General features: G+C 40.6%; 1 protein-coding gene across 3 annotated transcripts in view; it reads right to left on the bottom strand.

Moving 5' to 3' along the window:
* Positions 1-11,415: 11,415 nt before the first annotated feature.
* Il22ra2 (interleukin 22 receptor subunit alpha 2) overlaps positions 11,416-27,251 on the bottom strand; it is a 16,173-nt gene continuing 337 nt past the window's right edge. The window contains exons 1-5 of one of the 3 annotated variants that reach the window (XM_085842669.1): positions 26,291-27,251; positions 20,345-20,480; positions 18,015-18,193; positions 13,102-13,271; positions 11,416-12,003 (exon numbers count right to left, since the gene is read on the bottom strand). The exon at positions 26,291-27,251 is cut by the window's right edge and continues 337 nt beyond it. In XM_085842669.1, the coding sequence (XP_085698795.1) occupies positions 11,854-12,003; positions 13,102-13,271; positions 18,015-18,193; positions 20,345-20,480; positions 26,291-26,348 (693 nt within the window). In that variant the 5' untranslated portion in view covers positions 26,349-27,251 and the 3' untranslated portion in view covers positions 11,416-11,853. Of the gene's footprint in view, positions 12,004-13,101; positions 13,272-18,014; positions 18,194-20,344; positions 20,523-22,847; positions 23,001-26,290 lie in introns of those variants that run through there. The other 2 variants (XM_085842670.1, XM_085842671.1) reach the window with 2 other exon arrangements.

The following is a 27,251-nucleotide window of genomic DNA, read 5'->3' as shown; positions in this document are numbered from 1 at the left end:
ATAAAAGAGAGGTAACTTTTTGTCAGGTAGTCTCAAGACAGAGTTCTCCATGCTAATGAGGTACCTAGGCCTGGAGGGCTTAGCCAGTAAGTTTCCCTTCCCAGACATTCCTCCCTGCAAAGGCATTTAATCTCAGGCCCACCTTGAAAAGTGGGGTATGGTTTTATGCATCCATTTTCCATCATGACAATAAACTGTTTGGAACCACAGACTATCTCTTTTCACCAAGATCCTCCGTGGGGAGCCATCAAGACCTTTGCTTACAGACACAGCTTATTCTCCCATAGAAGGCCTCTCTGTGCTCCCAGCTACAGCTGCCACCAAGCCAAACAACATCAAGCTAAGGACAATCATCCCTGCTGGGACAAGCTTGGGCTCACCACACCCCCTACCCCAGCCCCAGAAATGGGGCTAGATGCTGTCCCCAGCCTGTAGGTTCCCAACTCCATTCTCTAGACCCCTAGAAGCACCTGGGTGTCCAAGAGTTTGAGAACCTCACGGCCCCAGCCTTGCCTCAGCCCAGGGACTCCTGGAACTAGCTCCAGCTTTTCCATATCTCAGACTGTGTTTTCCCACTCTCAGGGGGGTGCCTTGGTGCTTCCCTATGGTCCAGCACCTGCCCTCGTGGTGGTGGCAGTGGGGTAAGCACAGTCAAACTCCCTGCATTCTGCCTCCTCAAGCTGCTGTGCCCAGTGACAGAGGAGGCACAGGCCCTCAACCCAACAGAGCATCGCCCTGCTACACCTACACCGCACAGTTCCCCATCCAAAATTCACATTAAAAAGAAAGCTGTGGGGAGGTATATATGGAGGAGTTAAAGGTCCAAGAAAGGCACAAGGGAGAGGGCATTTAACTTAGCTGGGAAAAAAAAAAAGCATAAACTGATTTCCAGGACTGAAAAAGGACAGGATAGAAGTAAGAGGAGGAGGGGAAGAGCTAACCATGCCACGGTAAATGAAACAGATGTGGTGTTCAGGAATAAGCAATGGAGGCAGTCATGAGGCTGTGGTGGAAGGTGAGGAACAGGCCTACCACTTGCCCTTTAGGGTCATGGGAAAGGATCTAGGCCATAGAACCACAAGGCCATAAAAGCCTACATGGTCCTTTTAGGAAACGGTTCATTGCCAGACTTGGCCTTGAATGATTTCGGAATCATTGGGAAGCACATGTACCCTCTGGTTCAATGACTGCTGCACTGATCAGCCAGAATGAATTCAGAGATATCGAGGATAGAGAGTTAGAGTGATCTCAGGAAGAAAGGGTATGGATAGAAAAAATAGAAATTTATATATAATTTAGGAATAAATAGTATTAGAATGAGAGTATGTGAGGCCACGACATTGCTGCGATAAGAAAATGAAGATTAGAGACTTAAAAGATGATGTAGACGCATATAAAAAGTTAGTGCTCTGTTATTCTAGCTGATTGATGAGTTGAAGATATCAATGCCTGGAAAGAGATTAGAGAGAACTAACTGTTGTATTGTTTTACTATATTACTCACATAAATTCAAAACTTTGTAAGGAATCAATTTAATTTTAGTTGTCTGTCATTTTTCTATTCTTACATGAAAGAAGTTACTAAAAGCTGCTGTCTGCTGTACCAAAAAAGAGCTGGAAGAGCTGTGCCCAGCTGCCTGTAAAGAATAGGCTGTGCAAACCTATAAGGAAATGTGCTTTTGCTTTGTGCTTGGTTCTGCTTTAAGGACACAGGGAGCTGGGACTATTGATCTGGGACTCATAGAGCTTATGCAAATCTAAGAATTCTTGATAATTATTAACAATTATCTTGATAATGTAGCTTTAGTAAATAAAAGACTGGGTTCAGGCTCTTTGGCGGGGGAAAGGCAGTGGCATGAGAGGGGAAAGGACTTGAGCTGAAGCTGAAAAATAAAGAATACCAACACTTGTCAGGAAACAGAGAGGACCTGAACTAGCTGCTTGCATCCACTACTAACTCTGAGTCATTATTGAATCAGCACCATTCCCATTCCCGCCTTTCTCAGGACCCTCCTCACACTGAGGCAGGACCTCAGCAGGGCCACAGGCAGAGCACACATTAACCTTATGGATATAGAAAACCAGGCTGTTTGTAACAGGCTTTTTTTTTTTTTTTACAGAATGGGGTGGATGGTTAACTAAACACTTAGTGAGAATACAAAGTGATGGGGGAAATTATGGTTGCCCATTTACTTCACAAATAGGCCTTAAAATGTATGTGCCTTCTCAAGGTCTCACTACAGCTGTGATTACCTCTATAAAATCTGCTCAAGTTCAATGCAAAAAGACCAGTCACAGTTTTAGTAGGCAGCACTTGTTGAATTAGGAGGTTACAAACAAATGTATGGGTGTGGGTGGGGGTGTGATGAGGTGGGAAGGTGACATGTTGAGACATGTCTGGGGAAAATGGAAAGTGGGTTGTGGGTATGGTCAACATATATTGTATATGTGCATAAAATTGTCAGAGAATAAAAAAATAGAAAATAAAAAGATAAGAGAAGCATACAACCAGGTGATGGTGGCACATACCTTTAATTCCAGCATTTGGGAGGCAGGCAGGTCTCTATGAGTTCAAGGCTAGTCTGGTCTACAGAGCAAGTTCCAGGACAGCCAAGGCAACACAGAAAAACAAACCTTGTCTTGTAAAAACAAAACAAGGAGGAGGGAGAGGAGGAAGAAGAAGAAGAAAAAGAAGAGGCAGCATGAAAAATCAAAACAAGATACTGGGCCAGAAAATGAACTCCCCTTGGTATATAATATTTGAAACAGTAAACACACAGAACATAAAAAGAATGTTAAAAATTGCGATAAAATAGACAAAGTAACATATAAAGGCAGACCTACTAAAAGAACACCCATCTTCTCATGGAGACTATCAAAACCAGAAGGGCCTGGAAAGATCTTGTATAGCCTCTAAGGGACTACAGATGCTAGTCCAGTCTGCTATACCCAGCAAAATGTTCAGTCACAATAAATGGAGAAAATAAGACTTTCTATGAAAAAAAAAAACAAATTTAAGCAACATTCATCTACAAATCTAGCTTACAGACAGTGCTACAAGTAAAATGCAAACTAAAGAAGTCAATCACAGCTAAGAAAGTGCAAGAAATAAATAATCCCAGACCTGGAATCAACAAATACTACTCATGGATACCTCCTAGCACCAGTGGGCTCAATTTCTCAATAAAAAGTCACATAATAGTATGCAAAACTTTTATATAAACTGAAAATAACAGGATGTGAAGACAGGCTCTACCCTTCTCCTGTATTCATGAAACACACCTTCACATCAAGGGTAAAGGGATGGAAAAGATATTTCAAGCAAATGGACCTAAGGAGCAAATCAATGTAGCCGTTACAACATCTGACAAAATAGACTTCAAACTCAAACTAATCAGAAGAGATAGGGAAAGGCATCACATGCGGATGGAAGGAGAAACCCAACGAGAGGACATTGCCATTCTTCACATATATCCACCAAACACAGTCACCCAAGTTCATAAAGCAAACAGCTGAAAGCACATATTGACTCACACACTGACAGTGAGAGACTTCAATATCCAACAGACATGATAAACCAAATAGACCTAACAATATTTACAGAAAGTTCTTCCAAACACAAAAGAATACACCTTTTTCTCAGAAATTTCTTCAAAACTGACCACACACTCAGACACAAAGCAAGTCTCAAAAGAGATAACACCCCACATCCTATCTGACCATCACAGATTAAAACTGGATATCAATACCAGCAGAAACAACAGAAAGTTTACAAACTCTTGGAAAATTAACAACTCTCTAAATCAGCCCAGACCTGGAACCAACAAATACTAAGAGAGTCAAGACAGAAATTAAGAATTTAAAAACTTCCTAGAATTGAATGGAATTGAATATACAACATACCCAAACTTAGGGGGACATAATGAAGGCTGTTCTAAGATACAAGTTAGTGCCTTCATAAAAAATTTTTTTCTAACAATCTCATACGAGTGACAACAGAATATCTGAAAGTTCTAGAGCAAAAAGAGGAAATTACAGCTAAAAGGAATAGGTAGGAAAAAAAATCATCAAACTTTGGGCTGAAATCAATCAAATACAAACAAACAATACAATCCAAAAAAATCAATGAAACAAAGAACTGGTTCTTTAAGAAAGGACTGACAAACCCTTAACCAATTAACTAAAAGGCATAAAGAGAGAAGATCCAAATGAACAAAGTAGCATAAGTGGGATTTGAGGTTTCAAAAGCTCAAGGTTTTCCCACTTAACTCTTCCTCTGCCTCTAACGTGAAGGTAAGATGTGAGCTCTCAGCTACTGCTCCATTACCATGCCTGCCTGCGGCCATGCTCCCACAATGATGGTCATAGAGTCACCCTATCATACTCACCCTTAAGCAAGCCCCTAATTAAATGTTTTCTTTTGTAAGTTGCCTTTGTCATGGTGTCTCTTTGCAGCAATAGAACAGTGACTAAGACATTTACTGTTCCCCTGGAAGTAGGAAGCTTATTAGGTCTGGCAAACTCAGTAGCAGAACCGACAATAATTCTATACAGATGTAAAAGTGAGTGAGTGTATGTATGTGTTCTCTCCCTGTGTCTCTGTCTTTCTCTCTCTCTCTCTCTCTCTCTGAGTGTGTGTGTGTGTGTGTGTGTATTTGCATGCACATGTGGGAGCCATGGGTTGTTATTAGGTGCTTTTCTCTCCATCTTATTTTTTGATAGAGTTTCCCTTTGACCTTGCTGCTGTACCTGGCCTTTTCTATGTGTGTGTGGGGATATAAATTGAGGTCCCCATATTATGTGGCAGAAACTTTACTAACAGAACTGCCACCCCCATCTTTACTTTATTTCCACACATTGTATAATATATGAAAGAAATGTTTCCCAAGAGCTGAATGGTCTTGGCCAAGAGATTAGATGTTCCAGGTATGGTTTATATGTGTCAACAACTGGAAATACTACACAAGATATGTTCCATATACCTTTAATGATTCATAATTAGGTCATTAGAATTGGAAATGAGCCTAGTGTTGCTAAGGCCAGGAAGCTCAGGGCAGGCAGTTCACAGATTTAAAGAAAAATGTTTAGGGATCTTTAGTATATAAAGGAAATATGTTTTTAATGGTTACTATTGGTTTGCTTTTCAATTAATAATTATTTTGGTAATAAAATGGTATTCTTTAAAAGGTAGCATTTCCCTAAATAATTACATATTGGCACAGATAATAAAAAATTCTTATAAACTTAATCCATCTATGTTTTCAAGCATTTAACATTTATTAAAATCTAATAAAAAACACCTCTCAAAATGTAATTAATATAAAATCACAGCTCATGAATGCTATAAACCCCATAAGACAAACATAAAATAGAAAATATTTTAAAGTTCACAAAACTAGTTAAACCTGTTAGACCAAAGGATTATATCAAAGAGTAAACATTTCTCTCTATTCCTGGTCTTTACATTTCCAGAGTTTCATTTTCTACATCCCTGGGTGGTGCTGATAATCATTGGCTAATACTTGCTTAGGGTTTTAGCACCATGACTAAACATACAGGAAAATGAAGCTCACCTTGAGTCAATTGGCTTTCCTGGTTCCTGGGTGGAAACCACCAGTCTATATACCAAACTACCCAATGCACTTGGAACACCACTGTTGACCACAGGTTTGGCCTGCTGTGTGAAACCAGTCTCACTTGCTTCATCACAGCACTCTCTGGTTGCTTGTTTGATAAGGAGTCTTACTGTTTGTAATATGTCCATCTGCATTAGTGTAACCCGACTGTGCCCATTCTAAGTCATAACTGCTATAATCACCCCTGGGTATTCCTGGCTTGTTTTCTTCACAGAGTTTGCTAAAATTGTATTAAGAAATGAAAGCAATGGAGTCATATGTAAAGCTTCATAACTAGATCCTTGTGACATCAGATCCAGGGAGGGAGCTAAGGTCTTTGATATTAGCATGAAGCAAGACAAGTATGTTCTAACTTGGATTAAGTCACTTTTTTTTTCCCAACCATTATATATGCAGCCTTCTCCTTACACTAGATGCAGGACTGTGCATGATCTTGCACTAGGTAAAGACTGTGTCTGTCTTAAACATTGATTCAGTAACACCCAGGGTAGATGTCAAATCTGAGAAAAACTCAATGAAAAATTCGAAACTTCTAGAACAAGCAAGGAAATGTTTTTCTTCTTCTGCAAATGTAAGCATTCATTCATTACTTCAGAAATGATACCCCTATAGGTTGTGGTTTTATTGTCTTGATGCCTTTAATCAAGTCTGAACTTTAATTAATGTTCTTTCTCTTAATGGTTACAATTATATTATTTCTCTATACCCCTTTGATTGAACTCTGTACTTCTTCTGATTGTCTCTTCAATATATATATACTTATATAAGCATGTGCATATGGAATATAGAATTCCTATCAGGAATACCCAAATAAAAAGAAGTTAACAATGTTAAACAACTACAAAGATGAAGAATAATTAAATCCCGATACTGCTACTATATTGCTGGTGCAAACAGAAATTGAAACAATCACTTTAGAAGACTATTTGCTGGTACTCATTTAGACTAACCAACTCAAACTCTATGACCTATTCCCTGCTATATAGCAAGCAGAAATCTGTAGTAGAAGTACAGAAAAGCAAATCTACTAATAATAGTTCCCAAATGGGAAACAACTAATTCTCACCTGTACATTACATAAATTCCATTGTAAGTACACAAAAGAAATCTATGCATTAACTTAAAAGGGAACTATTTGTTTGTAAGAAAATGCCAATGGATTTTATAGACATGGCACTGGATGTAGACAGTCAAATGCTAAAAACTACATATTGTCAGCAACAGCAAGTGTGATGTCTTTACAAAGAATAAATTTGTATATTGGAGATATTCTACCTAACAATCTCTCCTCACTATAATTTCACTTTCCCAGTTTTCAATTGCTTGAAGTCACTGCCCTTTAAAAATATTGAATAAAAATCCTCAAATAAACACATTTAAAAATTTAAATTACAGTATCTGTTTTAGCATTATGATACCTTGTGTTGTCCCACTATGTGGGACATGAATTATCTGTCTAACCTCTGCATGGTACTCATGAGGCAGAGAAAGAAAGAGATCACACTTACATAATTTTATTTTACTGTATCACTATATGCATGTGCTATTATATGTATGAACTATATATGTTTTACTATACACACTCTGAGTGCTCTGTTTTATGTTTATTTCTCATTGTGTCTAATTTATAAGTTAATCTTTATCCTACATACATGTATGAAAACACATAGTACAATAACTATGAGATTCAGCATTATTTGTGGTTTCAGGTATCAGCTTGGGCTAGGGACAGATAGTGGATAGTATGTGTTCATGTGAGCAGTGATCATACATGTATGTATTTACACATGTATAATTTAGAGACTTACATTCTTTATACATGTACATTTTCACATATGAGTAGCAAGGGATGTTGGGAAAGACAGCATTGTCCATGATGTTCAAACTGGGCAGATTCCTCAAGCACTGATGTGAAACTTTCTGTAATAATGATGTTTATAAACAGAGGTAATCCAACAAGTGAGCCTATTCCTGCAGCATGCCCTTCCTGTCCCAGCCGCTGTGTTGATGAAGGAAATCCTTGGGGATGATTTCTTACTAGGGTTTTGGCATGTGCTTCCTCATGCAGCTTGAGGAGAGGAAATGAACTTGTGCACTTTGATGGCACATTTGTGGCAAGATTGGGTTCATATCTACTATTTTGTGAGTTATTTTCCATCTGAATCTATGAGGTTTACATATATGTGTGTGTATATATATATGAAGTAAGAGGAATGACTTCTGTAAGGATGATTTTTGATGCTAAGGTCCTGTTCCCCATTTGGTTCTTGATCTGTCAGTCAAGAAAGCCATGGACCCATTGCTGGGCAGAAGGTACAGAAGGGATTTCTGTGTCCCAGGAGGAGAAGAGAGATCCAAGGAAGGAGAGGAAGAGTTTTCTGCCATGCTTTGTAGAGAAAAGAACCCAGCAGCCATGTGAGGTCTCAAGAGGAACTGTGGCCTATGGCCAATACTACAGGTGGGAGGTCAGGGATGTTTGGCAGGGGCTAGGTGGGACTAGCCACTGAAGTTTAGAGCAGGTGAGAGGTATGGAGCTAAGAGTATTGATATGGCGTGCTCTTCCAGGCAGGAGATAGTAGTGCCCAGCAATTGTTCCAGGAAGGCAAATTTAAAATGAACAACTGTGTGTATGTCTTTTATCTGAGGATTCAGAGGAAGCCAGGTGGGGGTTGGTAGCATGGCCACTTCCCAGAGCAAAGGCAGTAGCACAAAACTACATGCAACAGACTTCAGCTATCATTGACTTAAAATATAGAGATTGGTAGCACAGGCCTGAGATCCCAGCTATTTGAAAGTTGAGACAGGAGGCACAAGTTCAAGGCCAATGCAGGATAAAGAGTGTATTAAAGGCTAGGCACCACCATGGCAAACATCTTTAACCCCAGCACTTGGGAAGCAGGGGCAGCAGATCCCAACCTGGCCTACATAGTGAGTTCTAGGACAGTCAGAACGACAAAGTGAGACTGTTTCTTAAAACAAAACAAAACAAAACAAAACAAAACAAAACAAAAGATATAGAAAGGAGAAAAGTGTAACTTAAGAAAAAAACAGAGTTCAAAGCCAGTCTAGATAACTCTGTAAAACAAGAGGAGGAGGAAGAGGAGGGAGTGGAGGAGGAGGAAAATAAAAAATACTACTAAATGGAGTCAGGTGCGGACTTGTGGAGGTCGTGGGGTTAATGGTTACCATCTTGCCTCCTCAATTCCCTTCTTACTATTGTTGCAAAATATCGATAACCTCCATTTGGGCCTTAATTTTTGGGAGCAAGAGAGGAAAATAATAGATTAATTTCATGCAAAATATTGATGTTTATATTGGCCAGATTTCATACAAGAAAGAAAACTTATGCCCTGAGGCTATTATAGAAGTGATTCATAAAAGTTTGTTTACTAACACTGCCCTGGCCATTTCCAGTCTAAATTTGGAAAAAATGCTCTGAGCCAGGCTTGTTTGCTGGTGCCTGCCATATCAGTCCTTGTGAGGCCAAGAAAGAGGATCATACATTTGAGGCTAAACCTATCTAGTCAAGACCTCTTGATTTAAAATTAAAGATATTTTGCTCTTGAAGATTATATTTTTAGAGCTATTGATCTTTGGTAGAGTATTTATGTAGCCTTTTGACCTCAGGAGAGTATCACACTGGGCCTCAACTGTTCTAATGAGTAGATATGAAATCTCCTTAGTGATTTAGAGCCAAGAAAACTGAAAATTAGACCAACTGATATAGCCAAAAATGAGAATTTTCTGAAAACACAAATACTTTATTGGAACCATCCCTGTAGAGCCCTGATCAGAATAAACACAAACTCCTGCAGGACCTTCCAATGTTTTGGCTATGGCATGAGACCCTTTCCAGCATGTTCTCCTGAAAACATAAAAGTTTAAAGAACAATAAACAAAGACTACTTTGGCTAATGTAGTCCATAATCTATACCACACACATTTGTGTTGTCTCATTCAGAGATCTTCTGACTGAAAGTGTCATAAGTTAAGTCTAACTAAAGTAGAAAGAAAAGACAATTTGTCATTGACTTAGAACCCAATGTGCTGCAATTGGGCTGGTTCTCAGTCCAGCTAGATTATGTTGTTGAAGATCCCTCTGAGAGAACGACTATCAAGAACAGTGAAAGTAAACTGGACTCTGAGGGTGTCATTCAGGAGTCCTGGGCTTCCTGCTAAGATGAGGGATGGGCATAAAGAAAGGACCAATATCTGAATTAATTAAATAGAGTCAGTTCCAGGATTATCAGCCTTGGGTACAATCTGGTTTCTGATGCAGAACAGAGAACACATCTACTTCAGTCGCACACTATAACTCTGGCAGGACATGCTCCATGGGCACCTGGAGGCTTGCTTGTAGGTTTCCATTCTCGCTGTAACCCCCATGAACCCAACATGACTAAGTAAGAGTCCATCAGACAGACTCACATCAAATAACAGCTACTTCAGTGTGTAAAGTACAAAGTAAGATTTATTGAAGTACTTAGACAATATATCCTTAACATGATCCAGAATGTGAAAATCGTAATATATTTCAAAGCATCTTATACTTGTGTGAGGCAAACCCCAAGCAAACAAAGTCAAAGCAAAACTCTGATTCCTGACAACACTCAGAAAGCAACAATTGCCTTTTGTATTATGAGGAATTAGACTACTGAGTCTTACAACCTGAATGCTGGGACCACACATGGTCCTGGTTCCCAAAGAGGAGTTATCCTTCTCAAGTCTCACCCTTCCCAAAGTACAAAATAGAAAACAAACAAACAACGAACAAAAAATCCAAAGAATTCCCAGCAGACACTAAGCCACAAAAGAAATAAAAATTGAATAATTCAAAAATAAGAATGAAGGCCAGTGTTTTCTGAACACACAGGACAGCCAGGACAATGCTCTTGCTTTTCACATGTCTCTTATGTTGTTAATGGTCTGTGACCATTTACCATTAAAAAATGTAAGAAGACACACGTACCGACTATACTTTTCCGAGTTATATTTTGGAGCATCTTTCAGGAAGATCACAAACGTTCTCTCCTACACGTCTTTTCAGTAGCTGATAGTCTAAGTTCAAGAGCTAGAGAAAGACTTAGAAAAGCTGGTCACTTTCTGAGCCTTAGGCCACCTGATCGTTGCTCAGGAGACGCAGTGTAGTTCACAGGGCTGTGAGTTTCCTTATAATCTCAGAAATAATTTGAGCATCCACTGTGTGCCTTTGGCTTCAAGTCAAGGTTCCTGTATGGACTCCAGTGACCCCAGCCCAACTCTCATTCTGTGGACAGAGAGGCCACTTTGCCTGAATGGCTGAGTTATCACTGTGGCTTATATGTTTCTTCTGTCCTTGCTGCTGAAAAATATATGCTGCATTTAGACAACATAGGTTAAATTCTAAGGCACTATTAAAAGCAAAACCAGAAAGGATATTCTTGCTAAGATTATGTGTTAAGTGATGGGAAATTGCATTATGAAGATTTTCTTCGATATTTACATGCTATTATTGAAAATCTTATTCTAGAGATCAATTCAGAGCCACAAGTTTATTTTTAGAGTGATAGTTCACTAAGTAGAAATACCTTATAAGAAATAAAAAGACATTAATATAAAATAGAAATGTACAGAAATATACTCATTCACACAAAATATTAAATCAGTGTATCTCTGGCAAAGCAAAAAGCTTAATAGAGTGTAAAAAATTATTGTTGCAGGATTTTCTGTATATAGTACTTTAAAACTTATTGCAACATTTATTAAATGCCTACTATTATTTGATTCTTATTTGGGGGTTAAACCAGAAAAAAGATTATTGTTAGGGTTGATATATTCAGATAAACTTCCATGTTTTTATAGAATATTTCTATCTTAACATCTTATCATATTGATGCATGGTCTCATTGTGTGCCCCTGGCTAGCCTGGAACTCTTTATGCAGACCAGGTTGGCCCAAAAGTCAGAGATTTGACTGATTCTGCCTTTCAATGCTGGGATTAAAGATGTGCCTTACCATAAGATTTTTATTCTTTACCTTCTCTTTAAATTCTATTTTTGAATCTGTTCAAATTTACTTTATAACTGAAATAAACAGAAAAGAAAGTACTGATAAAGAAATCCTCGAAAAGTGTGGGTAGACATTGCTCTAAGAAAATCAAAACAGAAGTTTAGTAAGCCGTTCCAGGCAGAAGACATCCTGTTCTCAATATGCTCCTGGTTTTAGCGCCGAGGACCAGTTCATGGAATCTGCACACATCTCTCCTTGCTTCTTGGGCTTCTTCTGTCAATCATGGGCTGGTACATTTCAGCCACTACGCAGTAGCTGGAATGAGGTATCAGACCTTCAATTTCAACAGCTCTCTGAGTTCCTTCATAGGCTTTTTGCCCCTACACAGAAGGAGAAATCAAATGATAAGCGGTTTCCAGTGGGTAATTAAAATCAGTGAGCTCTGTGTGGTAATGGTAAATCTTTAAGGAAACCCTCCTTCACCAAAGCCCAGGGTTGTAACTGGATGAAGCCACGTGTTGAGTGGTCATGCCACAGGATGTCTCCTGGAAGGCTAAGGATGGATGGAACAGTGGCCAGAATCTCATTTTTTAGTATTTGAGCTCTGAGTAAGGAAATGTCATGGACTTGAAAGGTTAGTTACTGTGGAGGTGTGAACGTGGCCCCCGAGACACAACGAAGACAGAGGAAGTCTGCAGAACCCCAAGTCTGGCAGCACCTGCGTCCTGTTTCTAGGTGTCATAGATGGCTTCTTGTTTCTTGTTGAACTAGCCCTCTTCTTTGTGTTTGAATGTTTGTTTTCATCCTTCCGACTAACGAACCCTGACTTAGATGGAAACATAAAAGGGACATTCTGTTCACCTAGATAAAGGTGTGGGCAATGGATTTTCCAGTATAAGCTACCAGAGCAAGTCTTCCAAACAATGTGATTAAAAAGCTACTGAAATAAATAGAGAGAGTAAAGCTAATATAAATAAGCATTAACGGCAGACAGATGGAATGAAATATTAACACTAGCTTCACGTGGTGAAGTCTAAGGGGAGCAGAGTGAGTACCAGAAAGGGTAAAGGATAAAGGGTATGTATGTACTATACACACACACTGCACACAGGGAGAAAGGGTATGTATGTACTATACACACACACTGCACACAGGGATAAAGGGTATGTATGTACTATACACACACACTGCACACAGGGATAAAGGGTATGTATGTACTATACACACACACTGCACACAGGGATAAAGGGTATGTATGTACTATACACACACACTGCACACAGGGATGCACGCACACATAGATTCTGATAGTGATACAGGCACTGGCTTATCAGTGAAGATGGAAGAACAAAAACCAGGAAAGATCTGGAGACAGCAAAGATCTGCCTGGACAGCAAACAGGCAGGCCAGTCATGTGATACAATTAAACTGTTAGTTAAGTAAACAAAGGAACCAGGAGTCCGTTCATCTGACCTCACCTTCTCTAGTGAATTGTTGATTGTGAAAACTCGGTATAGTAAGCCGTAGTAACTTTCCATGGACACATTTTTTCCACTTTGGTTTCTATTTGGCAACTCTGGAGGACGGAGAAGCACCCGCAAAGATGCGTTAACTCGGATTATAGTCACCACTGGAGGATCTAGTTTTGCTGGAGAAAGAATAGGGATTTTGACAAAACATTCAAACAACTAAATACTATAAATAGACACTGTGCTTCTCGATAAATCACTGTAGTGTTCAGAAACGTGGCAAAAATCATTATGAAGACAGTTTTTCTTCTATTTTTAAAAGACTGATATGACTCTGTATACTTCAATACTGAGTAAGTCTCTACCAATCATTTTGTCAACATGATGATTTTGTTATAAAATTAAGTATAAAAGTTATTTGAAGGGAGGACTTAGAACAAGGAAGATTTTATTTAGTTCCTTAAAGAAGTAAGATTTCAAAACAGCTTTAAAACCATCCAATGACTTGTAGCTGTTAAGTTAATTCAAAAGGATTATGTTGTATATTATGGACATTGTCGAACTAAAAGAGAGTGTTTGGTTCATGCATATTGTTGTCAATAGCCAGTTTATTATTAATAGAGTAACATTCTTGTTTTAATTGATTCCAGATTCACTAAATTTTGCAGTGGAGAATTTTCTTGCTTAATATTCATTGTAATTTTCATTTTACAGATTCACATCTTTTACAATTCTTGAAATTTATTGTAGATAGACACACACACACACACACACACACACACACACACACACACACACCCTATACACATAGATACAGATCTCTGTAGGGTTTTTTTCCTCCTGAAATTTTGATTCAGTATCTGGTAAACTTTTTTATTGTTTGTAATGTATCTTACTTTCTCTTATTTTAAATTTTTTCTTTATGATAAAATATTGAATTTTTCAGACCTGTTTTTTTGTTTTTACTCTATGAGATTAATCCTTAGCTGTATCTGATCTGTGTTTGAATTCACAATTTTTACTCCAGAGATTTTATATTTTGTAAGTCCACCATATTTATCATGTTTTCTCTTCAAACTTCTGTTTGGAAGAGGCAAAATTTTAATACAGCCCCCCCTCCTCTGGCTACATAATTTAGAACCAAAGTAAATTGGGTTTTCAAATATCTTGAATTTTTATCTGATTGCTTGAAAAAGGAATTTCCCTGTATTTATACTTCACCCCTCCAAGAGCTTTGGGATTTAATCTCTGTTGTGCGCTTCATGCTCTAAGTTCTGCTGACCAGAGAGCTCTCTCACCCCCATGGAGAACAGTCCTATTTAGTTTTGTATGCCATTTAAATATGTGTTTAAGTTTTTCTAGACAAACAATGTAACGTTATCATCACATTTGACATCTCCACACACCCTTTCTTTTGTGTGACTCCTTGTTTACAGAATCCCATTGTGCACCTTCCTCACTAGAATATAATATTTACAGAGCATTTGCTCCTTGTGGCCCAGCAGTGATCACAGAAGGAGCGTTACAATCATGAGCATCCAGAGCCCGATTTTTAAAAGTCTCAATTCATCATCTTGGATTTTTATTGTTTAGTGCTATTCCTAATTTTAGACACCCATGTTTTTGACCTTTTGTCAGAGGGTATATACTCAGAATTACCTATGGCGTAACTAAGCCAGCCACTCCCCATCTTCTCCCCTTTCATGTTTTTGCTGTGCAGAGACTGTTATGTTCTACATAGGCTAGATCCTGTCCTGGAAACATTGTCTCCCTGTGGTGTTAGTGAATTTAACAGGTTGTCAGTCCCTTCCTGTCTCTTTGTCTATTTGTTACAAATCTTCTAAATTTCTTGCTGCTCGGGTATCTTTTGGTGAAATAGCCTTAATGTCTAGTCTCATAAAATAGTACCTTTCACTCAATACACGTTTTCTATCCAAATTTATCAGTGTCCATGGTAGCATATGCAAACGATGCATAGATTCATGTCTTTAACCGAAGGCATCCTTAGCTCTGAGTACTGGACCTGTGCAGCTGTTTTGTGTAGGTAGTTCCACACATCTTCAGTTCAACATAGTAGAAATTGAGCTCATATTCTTGATTACCCAGCATGCCTCAAAACTTCTCTTTTCCCATGAAATACCATCAAAACTTATCTCTGGTCTATGTAGCTGTGCCAGAGACAAATGTAGAAACCATCTTTGCCATGTTCTTTTCCCCTTTCTAGTAAACCCAACCTGTCCCCATGTCCACCCAGGGGTACCTTTTCTACAGTGCTTTTGTTGGTCCTAATTGAAACCACAGCCTGTTTTCTGTAGCCTGTTACAGTAGTCCAACTTCTCTTTCCTGCCCCTTGTCACAAATCTGCTAATATAATCTCCTGTGAAGTCTGATGATATGGTCAAAATTTCAATTTATAAGGCTAGGACACTGCTTGGTGCTTTAGTACTTGCCTGTTATATATACGCAGTATTGAGTTTAATTCCCAGAAGCACACACACACACATACACACACACCACCACCACCACCGCCACCCCCAGCCTCCACTTTAAAAAACACATTTCTTTTCCTGGAAGGAGTCATAACTCCTGAGGAGGAAGAACACACAGTCACAACTGGCTGCCTTTCGGTCTGCCCCACTGCATGCTCTGCTTCTCTCTATCAGCTGCATTTCAGTCCAGAACACACGTTCTAATTCCTCTTGCAAAAGGGTCTTTGCAAATGCTGTTCCCTTTGCCTGGAATGTTCTTCCCTTCCTTCTGTCTGCTTATACACAATTTTTATCACAAGAGATCTGCTTAAGTGTGCTTTCCCAGACTCTCTTTCCCTGACACCACTGGCCAGGTCCCTCCGTGGTTATAACCTCAGAGCTCACTTTGGTTTTGTAGAATCTATCATAGGTATCACTTTGTGGGTTTGTGGTCATCGCTAATGTGTGTCTTCCCTATTAAACAGAAAGCTCTGGGAAGAAAGAGGCCTGTCTGCTTGCTCTGCTTTCCATATTGGAAAGTATCCTGGACCAGACAAAACTGTAGTAAGTGCCTTGGAAATATTTTCCATGTGACCAAAGGAAGTATTAGGCCCAAAGGAAACTCTATTTCTCCAAATTCCAAAAGGCAGAATGGACAGATGGCTTATCTGTGATGCCATTAGCACTCCAAGGTTCAGGCTGGCCTCAGGCTCTTCACGATCAAGTACCTGTTATACACTTTGAGGTTCATGCTGGCATCCTAGCCCTTCTTGACTCTCTTACCCTAAACTTCTCCAGCTGGCGCGCTTTCTTTCCCCAAGCTCCTCATCTATTCGTTCTTCTTTTATCCCTGCTAGTTTTTATATCCCCCGTCTCCCTCCTGCTTCTTCCAGTTTGCTGGCCATGTTCAGTCTTCTACTTTCTCCCTACCTGGTCTGAACTCTTTCAGGTGCCTCTGGACATTCTCTTTCTCATATTTGCAATAAAAGGCTCCCCTTAACCATGCCATAGAGTGGTCATGCCATCTGTTTAAGATAAGAGGCAAATTGATTTTTTATATGGCATAGCCTATGCACGAAGTCCATGTATACATTTTAACCCCCCCCCCCAAATATCTGGTACATTGAAATCCTACCACGCACAGGATGACACTTTTACATAGCGATTTTCCTTATCAGTACCTTTGCTTTCTAGATAGAAATCAGAAGTCAGAGCTTAGTGAACTATGATGTGGTGCATCTCAGAGCAGGTCTTAGGAGTGCCAGTGCATACAGGTGGCTCATTAGCTTTCACAGCAGGCCCTAGGAACATACTGTCCTCAGATCATAGAAACATGTTTTTCAAAACAGGATGTTTGCGCAACCTCGGGAGCTGGAGAAAAGGGCCAAGTTGGATGGTAGAAATCAGAGGAGTGGGTGGGGCTCCTTCCAAGTGCTCCGAATAGTAGCCCAACGTGGCTGTTTAGACACTCTTTTCATCCCTGTGAGGCTCTTCTCTCATACAGTATGGAAAGAACACTCCCCAAGGCATTTTCTTTTCCAGGAAGGGTAATATAGAAACAGCCTAAACTCGTGTTAACAGCATTCCATTTAAGTAGGACCGTCAAAGTCTCCACCACTCCTCTGAGACAGTGTTTTTTGGCCGTTCTTGCCTGATGGGTCTAGTGGATCACACTTTGTTGAATATTTGAACTTAATCCCATTCCTAGGCTAAAATATAACAAATGACTCACAAATACCCTGATTGGAACTAATCAGCTTAGCCATGCAGGATCCTTTCCATCAGTTATAGAATTGTCTATGGAGTGTCCTAGACTCAAGTTTCAAGTTGTTCCCAGGGGGGGAGGTGGGGTGAAGCTAGAGAACACAGATGGGTTTTTTAATTCGTCTGCTCATTTCCTAACTTAAAAAGTTCAAAACTAACTAACTAACTAACTAACCTTTCTTCTGAGTTCCACTGCACCAAGCATTTTGGATATAAGTCACCAAGTTTAAATCTAACTGAACATTGCATCTCTTAGATGAGATCAATAGATGAGACCATGGCAAGGTTTGATAAGTGTCCGCTGGACATACAGTATTCGTACTTAGAACTAAGAATTTTCTTTTCAAACTTTAGGAAAAGACTACTGTATAGTGAGTATAAATAAGAGGCAGAAGTTATGGGAAGTGAGAAAGCTTTTGGGGTAATCGTAGAAATAATTGTTGTTTCTGAGTTTATTGGAGTTAACGGTTTGAAAAGGTTTCATGTAAGCTGGGCCCTGGAGCATTGGCTGAACCTCTGTCCTAGATTTCCAAGGTTGTCAAATAATAAAAGTGAGTTCCTGATGTAGTCCTGAGGATAGCGTCAAGTAAGATGAGAGCAAGTGTCTCGGCACAGCACCTGACCTGGCCGACCATCCAGAGTTTGTTCAAAGGCAGAAGAGAAAAAGGCAAGGAACTCGCTGGAACTCACTTTCCCACCATGGAGTGAAGCCGGGTGTCCTGGTCCAGGCAGAGTGGCGTCCAGCGCAGGCCGTCATCACCCTCCCGTAATATGGCTCGTATGGGTCTAAGGTTTCATTGGTCAGGTCACAGAAGAGCGCCGTGGTCCCCCAGCAGTCAACTTTATCTTTCCATTGGCTCTGTCCATACCTGAGGATGGGAAAACACACAAATGTGAGTTTCTTCTCTCCCATCTGAGGACTCCAGTATTTCCAGTGAGCTAATTTTCTATAGATTGAAATTTTATGCTATCTACAAGAATATATAAAGTTCCTTCACGTTAACCAAGCTGTTAGCTTGCTGGAGGGTGAGATTTACTTTGAAAACTTCTGGCTAACATAAAGGTTTATTTCCTTAATATGCAATAGTGTGTTTCTTCTGGTGTCTGGCCTAGCTTCCATTTCAGGTATTCACCTTTTATATTCTTAACACTTCTGAGGACTCAACTCTGTGATTCCCCCACCCCACCCCCTGTACTTTTTATCAACTTGCTTTGAGTTAGTTATAAGGCTGATTCTGAGAAGTTACTATCACATGCCATCTCAGGTGATGCTTACCGAATGAATATGTGTGGCTCAGCTCTTTCTTGGGGACGGAGTAGAAGTAGTACTGAGAGCTCCTTAGGGAGCTCTGGTTTTAAGGACTGGGAGAGGAAACACTGAAAAAACTGGCTGGAAGCAAAAGGCCAACCTGAGCCCTTGGGATGATATGACAGTCAACGGGAAGACACACCTTACCTTCCTACCCCTCACAAATCATGGGGCGTGTGGCAAGAAGAAGACTGGGGAGGAAGATTCCCTGGTTGAAGGACTTACTTTGTAGCCATAGAATGAGCCATATTGCTGGTTCCTGTACGCTATAGTCTATATAGTAGCAGCACCTTCATGGTGTTAGGATTAAAACAGAAGCCACATCACAAATGCAGCACAAGTTGATAAGTCTGAATCGTTCCATCCTTCACCAGTGTCTCATTGTCTCTGCTGGGAAAACACATCTTTTCTGGTGGACTTTCCTTTCCTCTAAGATTTTGTATTTGCTGTATTCAAAATGATGTGGATGGTAATTAACTATGAGCCATACAAACTGGGCCCAAACAAGTGAAAGTCCTCAAAAAGTTAGACATGTATCTGTTGAAAATACTATAGACACAGGAATTATTACAGCTATTCTGAGGTCTGAATTTTAGACAGATTTGGGAACTCTCTTAAAGAATTACAGATTAAAGTTCTACAGAGTCTTCAAGCTTAATCTCAGCTTTGTTGTAGAACAGTTTCAATTCCACTTATTGCTCTGGCCGCGGTCAGGCTCATTTTGGACCCATTTATATTGCCTGCAGCTAACAAATGAGTAGAGTACCAGGTTCCATTTCTACACACCACAAACTTCTCCAGCTAGATACCAACCGAGCTTGGAAACAGAGAAATAGCCACTGAAAAGAATAATACGTTTTACAGAGGGAATTAAAGAAGAGCAAACTTCTGGGACAGTCTTTTCTAAATGAACTCACAGGGAAATCTGAGCAAGGGTTTCCCTTCCCCCACCACCTGGCTGAAGGGACATGGATGGATTGATGGAGTAAGAGTGTTATTCTGGCTCAAAGCTGTAATCAATCGCTCTTGCTTTTTAGTTAGCCGAGTTCTCAAACTATTTAGTGGAAGAAGAATCTCAAAAAACATTATGGGATGTATAAATAGAAAACCTGCCACTTTCCAATCAAGACTGACCATTTCCTGGCCTTGACAAAGGAATGAGTTCATTTCACCCGAGTTTTGGCATTGATCCAATAAAAGGAGTTTGCAGATCTCGTGAGAGGAACATGCAACAGCATGCTCTAATGTGTGCACGCGCTTATAGAAGTCATTACTAATTATAAAGAATTTTCTATATAGTGAACCAATCCAAACTATAACTTACCAATTAAAAATATATTTTACATATGTCGCTGTTTGCCTCAAGTTTAACCACCAGTGGCCTAGGCTTAGCTGAGTGTTTGCACTGGGCTAAGCAAGTGGCTGCCAGCACTCATTTGACACACTGAGGAGCCCTTGTGCAGTGGAAATGCAGGAAGCTGAAGGTCCCCTTTTTGAGCTCCCTAGACTGCATACAACATCATACCCTTGTGCCATGTCACAGGACAACCTTCTGTTCCCACCTCTGCCTCTATCACCCCCCCCCAAACTTCTCAAACAAACAAACAAACAAACAAACAAAGCAAAATCCAAAGGTGTTGAGCTCCTCACACTCCATTGCAACCCAGAACATATTACCCCATGGCCTTCTCTGCCAACAGAGTCTACTTACATCTTGTACTGCACAAAGTAGATGCTGCCGTTGCTGGGGAGAGAGCTCCCTGCTTGCCAGTGCAAAACGTTGTGGAAATTTCTGGACTGAAATCGGACCTTCTGAGGCGTCAGAGATACATGAGCTGGTTGTATTTCTAAGGTGGCAAGAGCATCATTGGACATTACTGTGAGCATCGCTGTTGGGGGATTTGGGCATGGTTTCCATGAAATCTCTGCATCAGGAATCTCTGGGGAAGTCACTCTAAGTGAAGGCAGTGGTGATAGGGTTAGAAGTCAATACTGTTGACTCTTCAATATGATTATTTTGATGCATGGTCAAAGTCCCCTCCCCTCTCTCCTTAGTTCTAGTGAATCAGCTCAGGGCAAGTTCTCTGACACTGAGCTATACCATAGTCTAAGGTAAAATCATAAAATGATGTGTGCTTCACACCAGGAAAAATTGGTAATGATGCCCGCCTTCAGCACACCCCAATGGGTAGAGGAACTAAAACTCATGGAAAGAATATAGTCTTTAGTTTATTCCCATATAAGAGTTGGGTATAATGACTATGATGAAAGACCTGTCTCCTTGCTAAGAGTACCCAAGTGGAGTTATTCAGAAGCACTAACCTACCGCAGTGGGGAATTACCCAAGACCCGATATGGGCTCTGGTAGGGGTGTGAAATCATAGACAGGAGAAGGAAAGACCTTTTTTGGCAGGATTATTTGTGTTTTCTTCTTCAAATCATATGGTATGGGTGGCTTTGCTTTACCCGCACTTCATCTTATGGAGAAAAGAGACCTATAACATTTTATTTCAGAGTCCAAAGTTTCTGACAGGAGAGAAAAGAATAGTTTCCTTGGGTATTTCTACTTACTGACTTAATGGTGGTGACATTTTTTTTTTAATGTATTTTGAAGGCCTCCTACAAGGCATGGATGGTGGTATGGACTTGAGGTATGGACTTGAAAAGAGTCTATTTCCATGTATCCAAACCACACCTCATCAATCCATCTTAGTACATAAGTATTTTCAGAAGATGACAGGCACAATTTCTTGAAGATCCACCCAGAGTTGAACTGCTAACCTGAAGATGGTTGGCACCTGCCGTGCTTGGGCTCTCTTTCGATTTTTTTTTTGACATCTCCACTGTTACCACTGTCCCCAGCAATGGCCCACAGTGCACCAAGCACTGAGGGACTTCCCCCATCATCTGCTCATTGAATTTGCCCAGCTCCTCCATGATAAAGATTCTGCCACCATCTTCCTCTTATCGTCTAGAGACCAAGCCTTGGATAGGTGAAAGAACCTTCCCAGGAGAAAGTGTTAATGCTGATTTTATGCCTAAGCCTACTCAACATCCTGCTTCTTACTACTGAAAGCTGAATGTGAAATCCTGGGTGAGAGGAGTCCATGCGGAAAGGCTTCATCATCATCATCATCATCATCCAATAACAGTTAGCTTTTGCCTCCTTCATCTTCTTCTCTCTTGATATTTATTGAATTTATTTATTTATCAGATAGAAATATGCATCAGAAGCTATTATGCTCATTCCTTTTGATTTATCCCCAGACACCTACATAAGAGAGATATTTTTTATCACTGGATTTTCAGGTGTGAATACAGGTCATGCCCAAGTTTACAGGAGTGGTAAGGTAAATTTTTGTGTACAAAAGCAGGTTCATTTTGCTAGCCCTTTAATTCCTGCTAAAGAAGTTCTTGGTACCAAGGACAAGAAGTAGAGCTTACTCTAGTTCACATATTCCTGCCAGATAGAGGCTGGGGTTGCATTCATGTCGAGTTGTAGAACAACTCCAAAGTTGTGGGCATTTACTTAAACCACTTAAGTGAGAGGTCCCCATATATTGACTTGGGACTCCAGGAGCCTTTCTGAGATGTGAACTTTGATAAAATGTCCTTGAATAATTCTCTGTAACCATCATTTGTTTATGGTATGTGTGGTATGAGTGCTTTAGAGCAGCCTCCTGTGTGGGAGGCTGCTCTAAAGCACTCAGCATCTACACTAACTCAGTCCCACAATGACCTACAATCTTCAGTCTACAGATGAGAAAATTCTCATATAGAATGTTACATAAAATGCTTCGTTTTCTGGATAGCAAATGGCAGGTGAATCCTAGGCTCTGACTATGTGCCTTAGGGCCTTGTGTCTTGTCCTTATAATCATTTGATGATATCAAGAGAAAGGCAGAAGGGGAGGAGGAAAGACGAGGGGGACTAGGGGGAAGAGGGGGGAGGAGAAGATAGATAGATAGATAGATAGATAGATAGATAGATAGATAGATAGATAGATAATATGAATTGTTTTCTCCCATGAAAGTGGCTCCTCGTCCTAAACACTCATTCATGGAACTATTCACTCAGGTTGCAGAGAGCAACTGGCCCCATGTCTGATTAGACCATTTAGTGACCTTACAAAGTCCAGCATGTCATCCAAGCCATTCTAACCCTGTCTTGATCAGACTCAAAACTGGCCAATGAAAAGGAAGTTAAGCACTTACCTGTTGCACTGCTCAAGAATATGATGAGGAGACCTAGAAGGCAATGCTTAGGCATCATGGTTGCAAGTGTGACTGTCTGGCTACCAGAGTTCCTTTCACTGAGGAGGCTTCGGAGAAGGGGAACTATAGAAATCCACAAATGGTCCGTAACTTCCGTGGGTTCCACCAATGGCAAATGTTTCCTTAAATTTATCTTATTACATTATTTTACCATTAGAGAATATGGAGAGAGAGAGAGAGGAAAAGAGAGAGGGGGGAGAAAAAGAGAGAGGGGGGAGAGAGAGGGAGAGAGAGGGAGAGAGAGAGAGAGAGAGAGAGATAGAGAGAGAGAGAGAGAGAGAGAGAGAGAGAGAGAGAGAGAGAGAGAGAGAGAGAGAGAGGTGTTTATCTGACAGTTTGATAGCAAAGCCTCAGGGCAGGGTAGGACAAGGATTATGCAAAGTGAGTGGGTGAATCTTGCTGGAATTTGGCTCTAAGAGGCAGGACTGCGTATGGGGACTGGGAGGACTGCAGAGTAGCATGCTTGACAGTTGGAGCTGCCCCAGCCACACCTGGCAGCTGTTCAAAGAGTTGTCGTCTTTCTGGTTTTGTGTGCCTTGGGCTCCTGAATCCTCCTGACTCCCCATAGAGCTCCCTGCTATGCTGTTGGGTTTTCCTTCTCCCTTCACATTTATTGGGAGCTCATCTCAAGAAATGTCTCTTCTTTCCCACTTTCGCCCCCAATTTCAAGCAATTGACTCAAGGAAGGTCTTCAAAGTTGCCAAATCAAGTGATGCTCGGAGACTGTGACTGTGGAAGCCCTTCAGCCTGACCTGCATCAACTCTGTTTCATAGCTGCTATGAAACCAGACTAAACCAGATCATCGGCTCTTTGTCAAAGATTCACTATATTGCTTTTCCAAGGAATTTCTCCTGTGTTTTTAGAGGCACTAAAAATTACTCATATAAGCACAACAAAGTCAGAGGGTTTTTGTTTGTTTCTTTGTTTACCTTATTCACCTTTCATCCTGATCACTGCCCCCCTCCTAGTCACCTCATCCCACAATCTTTCCCCCATGTTCCCTCTTCTTCTCCTCTGAACTGGTGTGAGCCCCCCTGGGTATCCCCCACCTTGGCACTTCAAGTGTCTGTGAGGCTAGGTACTTCCTCCCCACTGAGGCCAGACAAGGCAGCCCAGATAGTAGAACATATCTCGAAAACAGGCAACAACTTTTTGGGATAGCCTCCTGACCCTCCATTAGTTCAGGACCCACATGAAGGTCAAAGTGCACATCTGCTACATATGATCGAGGAGGCCTAGATACAGCCTGTGTATGCTCTTTGGTTGGTGGTTCAGACTCTGAGAGCCCTAAGGGTCCAGGTTAGTTGACTCTGTTGGTCTTTCTGTGGAGCTCTTATTCCCTTCTAGACCGAAACCCTTCCTCCTATTCTTCTGTAAGAGTCCCCAAGCTCCATCCAGTGTTTGGATGTGGGTGTCTGCATCTGTCTGAGTCAGCTGCTGAGTGGAGTCTCTCAGTGGACAGTCATGGTAGGCTCTTGTCTGTAATCATAACAGAGTATCATTAGTAGTGTCAAATGGTGCTGGTCTAACTGGATGTCTACATGTAGAAGAATAAAAATAGATCCATATTTATCACCCTGCACAAAACTCAAGTCCAAGTAGATCAAGGACCTCAACATCAAACTGGATACACTAAATCTCATAGAAGAGAAATACCCTTGAACACATTGGTACAGGAGACAGTTTCCTGAACAGAATGGCTCAGGCTCTAAGATCAACAACTGACAAATGGGACCTCATGAAACTGCAAAGCTTCTGTAAGGCTAAGAGCACTGTCAACTGGATAAATTGGCAGCCGACAGATTGAGAAATTATCTTCAACAACTCTACATCTGCCAGAGGGTTAATATCCAGAATTTACAAAGAACTCAAGAAGTTAGACACCAACAATCCAAATAACCCAATTGAAAAATGGAGTACTGTGCTAAAAACAAAACAAAACAAAACAAACAAACAAACAAACAAAAAACCAAAAAACAATTCTCAACAGAGGAATCTCAAATGGCTGAGAAGCACTCAAAGAAATGTTCAAAGTCCTTGGTCATCAGGGAAATGCAAATCAAAACAACTCTGAGGTTCCATCTTACACTGATCAGAATGGTTAAGATTAAAAACTCAAGAGAGAGCGCATGCTGGCGAGGACAAAGGCAGAGTTTTTTGTTTGTTTTGCTTTTCTCTGTTCTGAAGAGGTTCTTGAGGTTAAAAGAGGAAATACACTCCGACTTCTTTTTCACTGTACAGGCCTAATCATTCAAATTCGTAACAGTGCTCCATTGGTAATTGCTGCTGAATAGTGCTAATTAATTAACCCACTCATCCATGGATTCGTCCATTTGTTCTTTCATTTTTGTCAAATATGTATTCCGTACCATAGAGGAGGCATTGTTTTGAGCAGCAAATAAGACAGAGCCTACCCTTAAGTTTCAGATGCTTAATTGTGGTGGGGTCAGGGATGTAGACAGAACTGACCCAAGATCAGGTTGTGACTTTCTTCCCATGTCTCCTCTGTCTCTTTCCCTCTCTCTTAAATGAGAAAGAAAGGGTTCCATAAGGCAGCTGAATGGTGTCTTAAGTGTCTTGTCTTACCCTTTGCCACAGTGGATCTGCTAAGATGAGCTGTAGGAAGCTGGGGGAAACCCAACTACAGAACTGCAAGGGCAGTGTGCAGTGCTGATACACAGGACGGTTATTTAAGAACAGCTGTACTGTACAGTTTATGAACTATGCATTTTACTTAGAATATTTACACCTATACAAGACTGTATGGAAAATGCGTGATGATAGCTCCATGTTTTTCAGCTCCCTGTGCTTGTCAGACTTCTGAATTCAGGCCCTCCCCTTCTCCAAGGGAAGCTGCCCTCAGATAGAACGTTGCCTGTCTGAAGAAGAGTCGCAGCAAATGCAATGTTTCCTTCCCATGATCTTGGTGACCCTTGTCTTCCAATCTTTCCAGCATCCCCCTTCACTTGTTACTGATGTTGTCCCTGGATTTGAAACTGCACCAGCCCTGCTTTTTAAGTGGTAGGAGATCATCTGGGTTTGAACACAGGTGATATTCAATATCTTCAACCCAGATGAATCTTCCTTTGAAGCAATTAAATTATTCCCAGTTCTAGTTCAAGGAGAAAGGGAAAATACTTGAGTTCAGGGTATTGAGCAGCAAAGAATGAGCTTGGGGTTTCTGTTGAGTTACTGACTTCGGGAAACAAAGACGTTAGGAGGAAGGGAAAGAGTTGAAATGTTTTAAGAACTGAATTCTGGCTGGGACTCTAGCTCAGTGCAGAGTATCGCCTATCTGGCTTCAATCCTTAATATCTAAAATGCAGAACAAAATGTATATAAGAACTACATTCTCTCAAGAACCAAAGCTTTGAGTACTTACCATGTGTGTTCTTTTGGGTCTGGGTTACCTCACTCAGGATAATATTTTCTAGTTCCATTCATTTGCCTGTGAATTTCATGAAGTCATTGTTTTTAATAGCTGAGTAGTACTCCATTGTGTAAATGTACCACATTTTCCGTATCCATTCTTCTTTTGAAGGACGTCTGGGTTGTTTCCAGCTTCTGGTTATTACAAATAAGGCTGCTATGAACATAGTGGAGCATGTGTTCTTATTACATGTTGGAGCATCTTTTGGGTATATGCCCAGGAGTGGTATTGCTGGGTCCTCAGGTAGAATTATTCCAGATTGATTTTCAGAGTGGTTGTACCAGCTTGCAATCCCATCAGCAATGGAGGAGTGTTCCTCTTTCTCCACATCCTCACCAGATGGCCGCATCTGACATTAATAGGAGGGGAGGGAGACTTGATACTCCAGTGTAGGGGGATGCTAGAGGGGTGGGGTGGGAGTAAGTGAATGGGTGGAGGAGCACCCTTATAGAGGCAAAGGGGAGGAAGCCAAGGGGGATGGAATGGGGGGTTTGTTGAGGGGTAACCAGGAAGGGAAATATCATTTAAAATGTAAACAAACAAAATGATTAATAAAAAAAAAGAACCCAAGCTTTTATTATGTCACATTTCTAAAAGCAAACCAGTCCTGTCACCATAAATGAGCTCTTTCAGTAATACTACAACCTGTGTGAAGCCACTGTCTCTAGCAATTCAATGAGTAGGCAAAAAGACAAATTACATCTATTTTCCCAATAATGTGGCAGCCAAAGAACATGTACAGGGTTGTTGCAAATGAAATCTAAAGTCATCTTGTGTGAATAGAACATTAATCAGTTAGTGGGGGCGTTCTGCTCTCCTCAGTTCAGGCAAGAAATGCTAGCTTCAGACACACACTCTGTCTTCTCCTCCCTACCTGCCACCCCTCAGAGGGAGAGCCAGCTTGACTATGACA

The sequence above is a fragment of the Mus caroli genome, unplaced genomic scaffold, assembly GCF_978045245.1.
Source record: "Mus caroli unplaced genomic scaffold, Mus_caroli_1 scaffold_9, whole genome shotgun sequence".
Classification (NCBI taxonomy): Eukaryota; Metazoa; Chordata; class Mammalia; order Rodentia; family Muridae; genus Mus; species Mus caroli.
Note: the sequence above shows the minus strand (reverse complement) of the source record. Positions and strands in the feature narration are given on the sequence as shown.